This window comes from Nannospalax galili, unplaced genomic scaffold (genome assembly GCF_000622305.1).
Source record: "Nannospalax galili isolate Female #2095 unplaced genomic scaffold, S.galili_v1.0 scaffold444, whole genome shotgun sequence".
Classification (NCBI taxonomy): Eukaryota; Metazoa; Chordata; class Mammalia; order Rodentia; family Spalacidae; genus Nannospalax; species Nannospalax galili.
In genome coordinates this window covers 4,007,508-4,019,831 of record NW_008354022.1, presented here as the reverse complement: position 1 = coordinate 4,019,831, position 12,324 = coordinate 4,007,508, and the positions used below count along the sequence as shown (strand labels likewise).

Here is a 12,324-nt window from a genome sequence, read left to right as displayed (position 1 = left end):
GAGTGGTTCCTGCCACCCCATGCAGGCTCACAGTCGGTCTCTCTATAAGGACTTTGTACATGCCATCTCCAGGGTAGTGAGCCAGGGGAGCCAAGAGAACAAGGAGGATTGGATCATTTAAGAATCACTTATCTCAGGGGCCTTCCTTTGTTGCCCACATCGGGTAAGCTACCTGCCCTAAGTATCCACCAGGCCTTTGCCTTCTATATGATGCAATTGGCCCTCAGGTGTCCCAACCTAGGCTCCTAGCTGCTGGGAGACAAACATCTGCTGGTTGGGTTCAGCAGTAGAGCAGCTGCCTAGAATCCCACAGTGAGGAACTGGAGATATGGCTCATGGGTAGAGGCACTGCCTAGAATCTTTCAGTGAGGGGCTGAGGGTATGGCTCAGTGGTAGAATACTTACCTAGAATCCTCCAGTGAGGGGCTTGGGGTATGGCTCAGTGGTAGAGCACCTTGAATCCCCCAGTGAGGCGCTTGGGATGTGGCTCACTGGTAGAGCACCTGCCTAGAATCCCCCAGTGAGGGGCTTAGGGTGTGGCTGAGTGGTAGAGTACCTGCCTAGAATCCTCCAGTGAGGGGCTGGGGTGTGGCTCAGTGGTAGAGTACCTGCCTAGAATCCTCCAGTGAGGGGCTGGGGTGTGGCTCAGTGGTAAAGCACCTGCCTAGAGTCCCCAGTAAGGGGCTGGGGTGTGGCTCAGTGGTAGAGCACCTGCCTAGAATCCCCAAGTAAGGGAATAGGGATATGGCTCAGTGGTAGAACTGTCTGGTCTCAGTGAGTAACCAGGGGCATACCTCAGGGTTAGAGTGGTATACTACCTGTCTGGTGTATGCAAATTGTGTCCCTAACCCTGCAAAAAAGGGAGAGGATGGTCCATTTATTCTAAACCCTATGTCTCAGGCCTTGCCCACAGAAGTCTTACAGTCCTAGTTCCCTGCCAAGCACCATCCAGCCTCTATTTTGCTAAGCCTAGAGACCTCCATACTGTTCAGATCAGGCTATGGGATACAGAGCTCTGAGTGGCCAGGAGGGTGGGCATAAGGGTGATCCTGCTGTCTCTGCCTCCCTAGTACTAAGGTCACAAATGGGCTCCACAGCAAAGCTTTTGGGGTTGTTTTTGAAGTGATGGCCAGGCCATCCTGGGAAGGGTGGCTGAAAGCAAAGTCAACACAAGGTCATTTGCCTGCCTTCCTTCCTCAGATCAGAAAAGAGCAGTGTCTCTGAAGAATGTGGGCCAGGTGAGAAGTAACACATCCCTCTGTTTGTGTCCTGGGGCCACAGAGCCAGGAGGGGATAGCCAGGAGCAGGAAACCAGCCCAGGCTGTGAACCCACAGTACTTGAAACAATTTTCTGTCCCTAATCATCCAAAGGCCTCACAACACAAGCAGTGTGGCATTCTGGAAGCTCCTTTGGGGAAGGAGAGCAAACAGAAACAAAGCCCCCACCCCCACCCCATCCTACCACTACTACCCATCCTTGTGTTTGAAGCCAAACAGCCCCATACCCTACCCCTGACCTAAGCTGCAGGTCTGTAAGTTAGAGCTAGATTTGGCTTGAGTTTGTTCAGGGACGTGCCTGACCCTCTGTTCCTGGTAAATGCAGGAACCAAGGGGCCTAAATGACTTTTTCTAGTTGCTCACTGTCAGTTCCCAGAATGTTCTAGAAGGATTTACCTTGTGTGACCAAGCTGACCGGATCCCCTGTTGTTCTCTTTGCAGGAACCTCAGGAGAGCTGGGTATACTGAGGCCCATCAAAATAGAGCCAGAAGAATTAGACATCATTCAGGTTACCATCCCAGGTAAGAAACCAGTATGGAGGGGCTGTGTGTGCTACTGCTCTGGCACAAGCTGTAGGTAGGGGCAGTGCTGCCCTGGTGCCCAGAGCCTGCCCCATCAGGAACACTTTTCAGGCCATTATGTCCAGGGTTTTTTTTTCCACTGCTTGAGATAGACCCCAGGGTCTTCCATGTGCTGAGCCACACCCCAGCCCCTCACTGAGGGATTCTAGACAAATGGAGTACTACTGAGCCATATCCCAGCCCCTCTAGTTAGGTGCCCTACCTCTGAGCCACACCCCAGCCCCTCACTGGGGGATGGATTCTGGACAAGTGCTGTACCAATGAGTTACATCCCCAGCCCTTTTTCCTTTTTATTTATTTGTTTGTGGGGGGATATTTGTTTTTATTTTTTGTGTGTGAGTGTTTTGCTTGAATGTATATAAGTGCACCACATGCGTGTAATGCCTGCAGAGGCCAAAGAGGGCTTTGGATCCCCTGGAACTGGAGTTATAATGGTTGTTAGCCACCATGTGGGTGCTGGAACTGAGCCCACCAAACCACTGAGCCATTTCTCCTGCTGTTTTCCTTTTTATTTTGAGACAGAATCCCACTATATTAATCAGGCTTTGAACTTGCTCAGCAGCCCAGGCAGGCCTTGCACTTTGCAAGTCTTCCCTCACCTTCTAAGGAACTCAGATCATGGGCCTGTACCACCACATTTGAGTGCATGGCTTTCTTTAAGGGTCCTGCTTGACCCACTGGGACACCCTGAGGTCCATGGTCAGTGAGACAGGTGAAAGAGGCCTTCATCATTTGGAGTTTCCTTTCAGATCCTTCACCAACCTCTGAGGAGATGACTGACTCGCTACCTGGGCCTCTGCCCTCGGAAGATTCTGGTTATGGGATGGAGATGCTGGCTGGTAAGAGGTTATCTGGGGGCAATCATTACTGAGGACCTATCTTCCTTTGGAGCCACGTGGGATGGTCAGGAAGCCCTGAACTTCTCTTAAAGTCTGTGCCTTTGTTAGAGAAAATTTGACACCAGTGAGCATGCCTTACATGAGATGCCTGGGAATAGGTCTTTACTGTTTCACATCTGTTTTGGATTTTAAAATATTTGCACTTAATAAGATGTTGTGGGTGGAGCCTAATTAGTCTACACATCAGTTTATTCAGTGTGGCTGAGGCCTAGTGGCACAATGCTTCCCCTAGCATGTTTGAGCTCCTGGGTTCCATCACCAGCAATGCAGGGAGAATTAAAAAATGAACAAGTTAAAATAACTTCCCCAGGCTGGGTATGGTAGTGCACACCTTTAATCCCAGCACTTGGGAGGCAGAGGCAGGCAGATCTCTGTGAGTTCAAGGCCAGCCTGGTCTACATAGTGAGTTCCAGGCCAGCTGGAGCTACAGGGAGACCCTGTCTCAAAAAAGACAAAAAAAAAAAAAAAAACACTTCCCCATGCCATTAATCCCAGCACACAGGAGGCAGACGCAAGTGGATCACTTGTGAGATTAAGGCCAGACTGGTCTACATAGCAAGTTCCAATCCAGATGGCTATAGGGAGACTATCTCAAAAAATAAACAAAAAAATCTCCTCCATGGGGCTGGAGAGACCAGTCAGTGGTTAAGAGCACTTACTGTTCTTGCAGAAGACCTGAGTTCAAGTGTTGTGTCAGGTGACTCAAAACAGATCAAAGGTATCTGATGTCCTCTTCCAGCCTCCATAGACATCTGTACTTTGCGCATACCACCCTCCCATATAGACACACACGTACACATAAATAAAAGATAAAATGAATCTTTTTTAAAAAATAAGAGGGCTGGGGCTGGAGAGATGGCTCAACGATTAAGAGCACTGACTGCTCTTACAGAGGACCCGGGTTCGATTCCAAGCACTCACATGGCGGCCACGAACCATCTCCAGTTCCAGGGGAATCCAAAGCCCTCTTCTGACCTCCGCAGCATTGCACAAAGGGTGCACTCACATACATGCAGGCAATACACTCATACACATAAAATAAAAATAGTAAATAAAAAGGGGGGGCTGGAGAGATGGCTCAGCGGTTAAGAACACTAGTTGTTCTTGCGGAAGACCCAGGTTTGAATGCCAGCACCCACATGGCAGCTAACAACTGTCCGTAACTCCAGTCCTAGGGGATCCGACAGCCTCTTCTGACCTCCATGGCCATTGTACAACATGGGTGCACTTACCTACATGCAGGCAATACACACATGCACATAAAATAAAAATAATAAATGAAATTTATTTTTTTATATGTATGAGTGTTTTGCCTGCACGGATATTAGTGTACCACATGTGTGCAATGGCTGTACAGGCCAAAAGAGGGCCTGAATCCCCTGGAACTAGAGTTACAGATGCTTGTTAGCCACAGTGTGGGTGCTGGGAGCCAAACCCAGGTCCTCTGCAAGAGCAGCAAGTGCTTTTAACCACTGAGCCATCTCTCCAGCCCAATTTTGTTTTTATTTTATTTATTTAATTTTATGTGTAAGTTTTATGCCTGCATGTATGTAAGTGCATCAGTGTTGTGCAGTACCTGCAGAGGCCAGAAGAAGGAGTCGGATCCCACAGAACTGGTGCTGTAGACAGCTGTTAGCTGCTATGTGGGGGCTGGAATTTGAGCCTGGGTCTTCTGCAAAAGCAACTGGTGCTCTTACCCTCTGAGTCATCGCTTCAGCCCTGTGAATTTTTTGTTTTGTTTTTTCATTTTTTTGAGACAGGGTCTCACTGTAGCCACAGCTGTCTTGGAACTCACTAGGTAGACCAGGCTGGCTTTGAACTCACAGAAATTTGCCTGCCTCTGCCTCCCAAGTGCTAGGACTAAAAGCATGCACCACCATGCCCAGCTGTTTGGTTTTTTGGGTTTTTTTTTTTTTGAGGCAAGTTTTCAGTACATTGTACAGCCAGCCCTGAAGTGGTTCAAATTCCCAGTCATCTTGCCTCAGCCTCCTGAGTTTCTAGGATGACAAATGTTTTAGTTTAATGTATGTTGCTGTGATCAAATATGCTAACAAAAACCAGTTAGGTGGGGGGAACCTGTAGAGATGGCTCACTGGTTGCAGGCACTGGCTGCTCTTGCAGAGGACCCAGGTTTGATTCCCAGCACCCACGTGGCTGCTGGCACATCTGTGACTCCAGTTCCAGGTGATCCGACACCCTCTTCTGATCTCCTCGGGCATTATACAACACGAGTGCACTTACACACATGCAGGCAATATACTCATATGCATAAAGTAAAAATAATACTTTTTTATTTTTTAAAGAAGCAATTTAGAGCCGGTCATGGCAGCGCATGCCTTTAATCCCAGCACTCGGGAGGCAGAGGCAGGCAGATCTCTGTGAGTTCAAGGCAAGCCTGGTCTACATAGTGAGTTCCAGGACAGCTGGGTCTACAGAGAGACCCTGTCTCAAAAAGACCAAAAAAAAAAGCAATTTAGGGTAGAAAGGATTTATTTGGCTCACAGTTCCAGGTCATAGTCCATTACTGAGGGGAGTCAGAGCAGTAGCCTGGAGCAGCTTGTCACATCTCATCCACAGTCAAGAACAGAGAGGATCAATGCATGCTTGGTGCTCAACCTGCTTTCTTTTACACAGTCAGGACCCAAACCTGGGGAATGGAGCTACCCACAGTGGACAGGTCTTCCCACCTCGATTAATGTAATCTAGACAGTCCCCCAACAGACCTACCTGATCTAGACAGTTCCTCATGAAGACTCCTTTCCCAGATGAATCTAGATTGTGTCGAGTTGATATTTAAAATTAACCGTCACAACAGGACCAGTCTTTGGTTTTTTGAGACAGGTTCTTGCTCTGTAGCCCAGGCTTTCCTAGAATCCACAATCCTCTTGACTTAGCCTTCTCAGTGCAGGGATGACACTACCACCCATGGCCTCTTTTTAAATTTATTTATTTATTTATTTATTTATTTATTTATTTATTTATTTATTTATTTTGAGACAGTGTCTTATCATGTAGCCCTGACTGGTCTGGAACTCACAGTGTGTAGACCAGGCTGACCTCAAAGTTACAGACATCCAGCAGCCTCTGCCTCCCCAGAGCTAGGATTAAAATCATGCCACCACACCATGCCTGTTTCTATTCTTGTTCATCCCCTTAGTGTCTAAGACAGAATGACTGGGGCCAGTTCCTTGAGGGGCTGCATATCTGATGTTTATAGCCTACTATCCAGACAGGCATTTGTATAGCATGGGGCACCCTACTCCCATTTGGGGGTACTCTATACTTCTCCAGAGTTGAGGCTGTCTAGTGTGCTTTATCATTCTTTTCGCCAGGCTCCCCTGGACAGTACAAGGTCCAGGGAATGAGGGACATGATTTGCTAACAACCTCCATTTTCTCATAGACAAAGGCTCCAGTGAGGATTCAAGGCCAGAAGAGAGACCTGTGGAGGGTGAGGAATTCCCTCTCCCCGTCCACCCCCACTCCCAGCAATTCCCTCTCTTCCCCATCTCTCTGACCTGGGAAACCAGTATGGGCTGGGAGAAAGTTAATAGACTGTTCTACAACATTCAGAAGTACAGCAGCACTTCCTGTAAGGTAAATGGATTTGGGGCTTTGGTTTACACAAACCTGGCTGCTTTCTACAAAGGTTTGAGTTTTAAGCCTTGTCTTCCTGAGCAAGATGGTTTTCGGTTTGAACTTGTAAATCTGTGTCAAATAGATAGTCCAAGGAACTGCTTTATCTCTAGAATGTTGACCCCCTAGAATAAAATGGCATGCATGAGTCAGAAGATAGATACCTCACTTCTAAGACCCAGCCTGACTCAAAATACCAAGTAGTATTAGGAAAAGTTTACCACCCCCTAGTGGCAATGTACTGAATTTGCAGAACTTACTTTGCACCCACTAGTTAAATAATTTCTTGAGCTGCTCTGGAAGAGGTACTGTCCTAGAAGAACCACAGAACCTTCTAGATCTTCACTATGGCTGATTTCACAATCAGATGTACAAATCTAGGAATTGCCATTGTTGTTTTTTTAGGGCATAGGTTAGCTGCCATCACTCTCCCTTGCTCCATTCCAAGGTTCTACCACAGGACAATTCATGCCACCTGCAGAGCTGGGGGTGAGCTAAGAAGTGAGGAGCTTCCACACCTGGGAAACTCAGCACTTTGCCTTTGCCTTCCAGAGAGCCATGGCGATGTGATCCGGCCCCTGCGGAAACAGGTGGAGCTGCTGTTCAACACGCAATATGGTGAGCAGAGAGAGGGATGGGTCCTGGTCCTCCTGGCCTGCAGGACAAGGACAAGAGCAGGGCTAGGGCATGGTTCAGCAGTAGAGCACTTCCCTAAAAATCCTCTATTAAAGAGCAGGGGGGGGCCAGGCGTAGAGGCATACCCCTTTAGTACCAACACTCGGGAGGCAGAGGTAGGCAGAGCTCTATAAGTTCAAGGCCAGCCTGGTCTGCATAGTGAGTTCCAGGCCAGCTGGGGCTATAGGGAGACCCTGTCTCTGAATGAATGAATGAATGAATGAATGAATGAATGAATGAATGTGTGTTTGGAGAAAAAAAAAAGAGCAGGGGGCAGCCAGGCATGGTGGCCCATGCCCTTAATCCCAACACTCAGAAGGCAGAGACAGGTGGATCTCTGTAAGATCAAGGCCAACCTGGTCTGCAATAACAAGTGCCAGGTCAGCTGGGGCTACAGGGAGACCATGTCTCTAAAAAAGACCAAAAAAAGAGCTGGGGGCATGACTTGGTGATATAGCATTTACATAGAATCCCCCAGTGAGCAGCTGTGGGTATGACTCAGTGGTAGAGTACCTGCTAGAACCCCCCAGTGAGGGGCTGGGAGTGTGGCTTAGTGGTTGCGTTTGCTTGGCATGCACAATGCCCTGGGTTCTAGCTAGCACTGCAGTAAAACAGCAGAGTCCAGGAAAGAGGAAGAAAGGAAAGCATGCAGTTCCCTCTCTAGCTCCTTGTGTTTACCCAGTGCCAAGCAAAGTGCTGGCTCCTCTCGTACTCTTTTACTGATTCTCACAGTTCCTGTGTCCTAAGACCATTTTACAAATGAGGAAAGATGAGGCCAGGTACAGTGATGAGACTAGCTCAAGGCCCTGGGCTAGTCAGGAGTGGCATGGCATGAATTTCAGATCTGTCTGGTTCTCCAGGCATGGTGTGGAGTCATGTGGTGGTTTGGGGTTATTTATAGCAGTGTGGTGAATCCAAGGTCAGATCTCAGACACAATCTGGTTTCTCTGTAGTTTGGATCTGAGGGTATGGGTGGAAGGTGGCCCTTGGAGTTCAAGTCCCTCTACCTCAAACAAGTCATGTCTCCTGTGGGCTGTAATGCTGCCTGAAGGTGCCCTCTCCGGAAAGTTAATGGGGTTCAACAGAGAGTTGCTTCCAAAGACTGCCAGCTGCAGCTCCGCAGAGAGTAGGAGGACAAGGATTGGGTTTCTGGGGTGCACTACAACAGCCGTGTCTCTGCAGCCAAAGCTATTGGTACCTCGGAGCCTGTCAAGGTGCCCTACTCCAAGTTCCTGATGCACCCAGAGGAGCTGTTTGTTCTGGGGCTGCCAGAAGGCATCTCGCTTCGCAGGCCCAACTGCTTCGGGATTGCCAAGCTGCGGAAGATTCTGGAAGCTAGTAACAGCATCCAGTTTGTCATCAAGAGGTAAAGTCTGAGCCAGGCATGGTAGCACACGCCTTTAATCCCAGCACTTGGGAGGCAGAACTAGGCAGATCTCTGTGAATTCAAGGCCAGCTTAGTCTTGCCAGTCAGGGCTACATACTGAGACCCTGTCTTAAAAAAACAAAAAGGGACTGGGCTTGGTAGCACATGCCTTTAATCCCAGTACTTGGAAAGCAGAGGCAGGTGAATCTCTGTGAGTTGGAGGCCAACCTGGTCTACATAGTGAATTCCAGGTCAGCTGGGGCTACAGGGAGACCCTGTCTCAAAAACAGACAAAAAAAATGGGGCTGGAGAGGTGGCTCAACAGTTAAGAGTACTGGTTGCTCTTGCAAAGGACCTGGGTTCCGTTCTCAACATCCACATGGTGGCTAACAACTGTCTGTAACTCCAGTTCTGGGGGATCGATCCAGCTCCCTCCTCTGGCCTCTATTTACATTGCACACATGTGGTGCACTTACATGCATACAGGCAAAACACTCATAAACATAAAATAAAAATAAATAAATCAAAAAAGAAAAGAAAGAAAGAAAGAAAGAAAGAAAGAAAGAAAGAAAGAAAGAAAGAAAGAAAGAAAGAAAGAAAGAAAGAAAGAAAAAAAGAAAGAAAGGTAAAATAAGGACTGCAGTGGTCCAGAGAAATGACTTAGGGGGTAAAGGCGTCTGCTGCCAACCTGACTACCTACCTTCATACTCAGGAGAGAACTAACACTCCTGCAAGTTATCCTTTGAACTTTACACATGAACCATGGCATGCTAATTCATATACATTAAATAAATAAGTATAACAAAAAAGGACTGGTGAGACGGCTCAGTGGTAAATGTACTTCCCACCACGCCTGATGACCAGAATTCGATCCCTGGGACCCACATAGTGGAAGAGAAAACTGACTCCTGCAAGTTGTCTGACCTGCATACAGGAGCTGTGGTTTGTGCTTACCCATACACACACACACAGACATACAATCTTTTTTTAAAAAAATATTGTTTGTTTTTTTTAAATTTATTTTTATTTTATGTGTACTCTTGTATTGTCTGCATGTAGGTAAGTGCACCCACATCGTGCAATGCCTGCAGAGGTCAGAAGAGACTGTCGGGATCCCCTGGGACTGGAGTTACAGACAGTTGTTAGCCACCATGTAGGTGCTGGGATTCAAATCCAGGTCTTCTGCAAGAGCAACCAGTGTTCTTAACCACTGAGGCATCTCTCCAGGCCTCCCCCCCTCCTTTTTTTTAATATTTTTATTTTATGTGTACAAGTGTATTGCCTCCTGCATGTATGTGAGTGTACCTGTCATGCAATGCCACGGAGGTCAGAAGAGGGCTTCGGATTCCCCTGGAACTGGAGTTAAGGACGGTTCATAGCCAGCATGTGGGTGCTGGGAATCAAATCCAGGTCCTCTGCAAGAGCAGTCAGTGCTCTTAACTGCTGAGCCATCTCTCCAGCCCCCAGACATACAATCTTAAAAATATTTTTAAGCAACCAAAAAACTTGTTAAATAGGGAGAAGGCCTGGGTAGACCCATGAGATGCAGCATCAGATTTGCCCAGGGCCAGAAGGAGGGCCAGACTAGCAACTTCCAGGTCAAACTGCCAAAGGTTTTTTGCTTTATTTCTTTTTTTTCCATACTTTTTTTTAATTGTTGTTTGTTTTTTCCAGTGTGTTTGGGGTTTAGTTTGGTGTCCTGAGACAGGATCTTACTGTGTAGCCATGACTGGCCTGTAACTTGCTATGTAGACCAGGCTGGCCTCAAACTCAGAGAGATCTGCCTACATCTGGCTCCTGTGTGCTGGGATTAAAGGCCTACACCACCATGTACAGCCTTTGTTTGGGTTTTTAAGACAGGATCTGACTCTAGCTCAGGCTACTCAAGTAACCTTCCTGCCTGCCTCTCAAGTACTCTAGGATTACAGATGTAAACCACCATGCCCTGATTCTAAGCTGCATTAGAACTGAGTGTGATGACTCATGACTGTAACCATAGCACTTGGGAGACTGAGGCAGGAAGATAGTTTGGACCAGCCTGGGCCACACATTGAACTCCAGGTCAGCATTAGTCATATACCAACACCTTGTCTCAAAGCACAAAGGCAGTTGGATGTTGTGATGCACACCTTTAATCTCAGCACTTGGGAGGCAGAGGCAGATGGATCTCTGTGAGATTGAGGCCACCCTGGTCTATTTCGTGAGTCCCAGACTCTGCTTCAAACAAACAAAACCCACAAAGACAAAAGAGGCTTTGGAGATGGCTCAGTCAGTTAAGTGCTTGCTTTGTAAACAGAGGACCCGAGTGCTATCCCCAGTACTTGTATAGTTAAAAAAAAAAAAAAAAGACAGGTGTTGTAGTGGGCACCTCTAATCCCAGTGCTAGGAAGCAGAAAGTCCCAGCCTATCTACAACTCTCCAGCCATTGTAGTCAAATTGGTGGGCTATAGTTTCAGTGATAGACTCTGTCTCAAAACACGGGGTAGAAGGGCTGGAGAATTGGCTCAGTGATTAAAAGCACTGACTGCTTTTACAGAGGACCTGAATTTGGTTCTCAGCACCCACATGGTGGCTAACAACCATGCGTGACTCTAGCTCCAAAGGAAACAACACCCTCTTCTGGGTTCTGCATGCATGTGGTATGCTTACATACGTATATGCAAAACACTTATACATATAGGATTAAAATAAATAACTTGGGGCTGGAGAGATGGCTCAGAGGTTAAGAACACTGGCTGTTCTTGCAGAAGACCCAGGTTCGAATTCCAGTACCCACATGGCACCTAACAACTGTCCATAACTCCAGTTCCAGGGGATCTGATGCCCTCGTCTGTCCTCCATGGGCATTGCACAACACGGGTGTACTTATACATGTGCAGGTAATACATGCATACACATAAAATAAATAAAAATTCTAAAAAAAAATAAAATAAATAACTCTAAGAAAGTTTTTTAATAAAAAATAAATGGAAAGTAGTTAAGAGAAGGTACCCAATCTTGACCTGTCTGGCCTCTGTATGCACCTGCACACACGTGCACACATAAATGCACACATTGTTTCCTAGGTAGTAGTCGCTCACCCACACACATCAAGGCTGTGTGCTCCAATGCTGGGCAGTAGTAATCACATGATATCCATTAGGGAGGGTGCCAGCCCGCACAGGACCTAAAAGGATTCTCAGAACCCAGAGCTGCTGCCAGCTCCTGTGAGCAGGGTGAATGCCCCTGTGTGCCTAGGACCTCAGAGTCCATTGCAGTGGTGTGTAGACTGAGGCCCAGAGGTTCAGTCTGAACAGCCCTGGGATGCTTGGATGACCTCAGGGTCGGCTCTCCTTCTGTTTTTCAGGCCTGAACTACTCACAGATGGTGTCAAAGAACCTATTATGGATACTCAAGGTACCTGGGCGAGATATAGGCATGTGTGGGAGGACACCAGATCCCTGCCATACCCCCTCCTGATGACCCCATCCTACCCCTCCCTCCCCAGGAATTCCTCCACCACCCCTATTGGGTTTGCCCCCTCAGTGCCTCCTGGGGTCCCAGATGCTCCTGCCTCACCTGCCTTCTCTCCCCACCCCATCCCCAGAGAGGGACTCCCGGGACCGTCTTGTGGGAGAGACCCCGAAGAGACAGGGCTTTCAAGGTAAGGGTGAGCCCAGATAAGGTTAGGCATTTAAGGGTTATAACCTTGACTGACTTTTGGGGAGGTGGAGACAGTTGGGGATGGAAAGAGGCTGAACTTGATTCCAGGCTCTTGAGTACCCAATTGAAGACTAGGGCAAGACCATTGCCTTCCAGCTCTGAGGTAGAGACTTTGATTGACTGTAGGGGGACAGGCACAGGGCTCAGGAGCTGGTGGTTCTCTCTGGGCAGCTGCCACCTGCATGTC

General features: G+C 47.8%; 1 protein-coding gene across 5 annotated transcripts in view; it reads left to right on the top strand.

The window, feature by feature from the left end:
• Positions 1-12,324, top strand: part of Gtf2ird1 (GTF2I repeat domain containing 1) — a 100,485-nt gene that overhangs the window by 68,165 nt on the left and 19,996 nt on the right. For 3 of the 5 annotated variants that reach the window (XM_029555034.1, XM_029555035.1, XM_029555036.1), the window contains 8 exons: positions 1,201-1,238; positions 1,720-1,800; positions 2,610-2,699; positions 6,162-6,209; positions 6,947-7,012; positions 8,252-8,435; positions 11,782-11,831; positions 11,923-12,078. In XM_029555034.1, the coding sequence (XP_029410894.1) occupies positions 1,201-1,238; positions 1,720-1,800; positions 2,610-2,699; positions 6,162-6,209; positions 6,947-7,012; positions 8,252-8,435; positions 11,782-11,831; positions 11,923-12,078 (713 nt within the window). The remainder of the gene's footprint in view (positions 1-1,200; positions 1,239-1,719; positions 1,801-2,609; positions 2,700-6,161; positions 6,210-6,946; positions 7,013-8,251; positions 8,436-11,781; positions 11,832-11,922; positions 12,079-12,324) is intronic. The other 2 variants (XM_008851129.2, XM_008851131.2) reach the window with 2 other exon arrangements.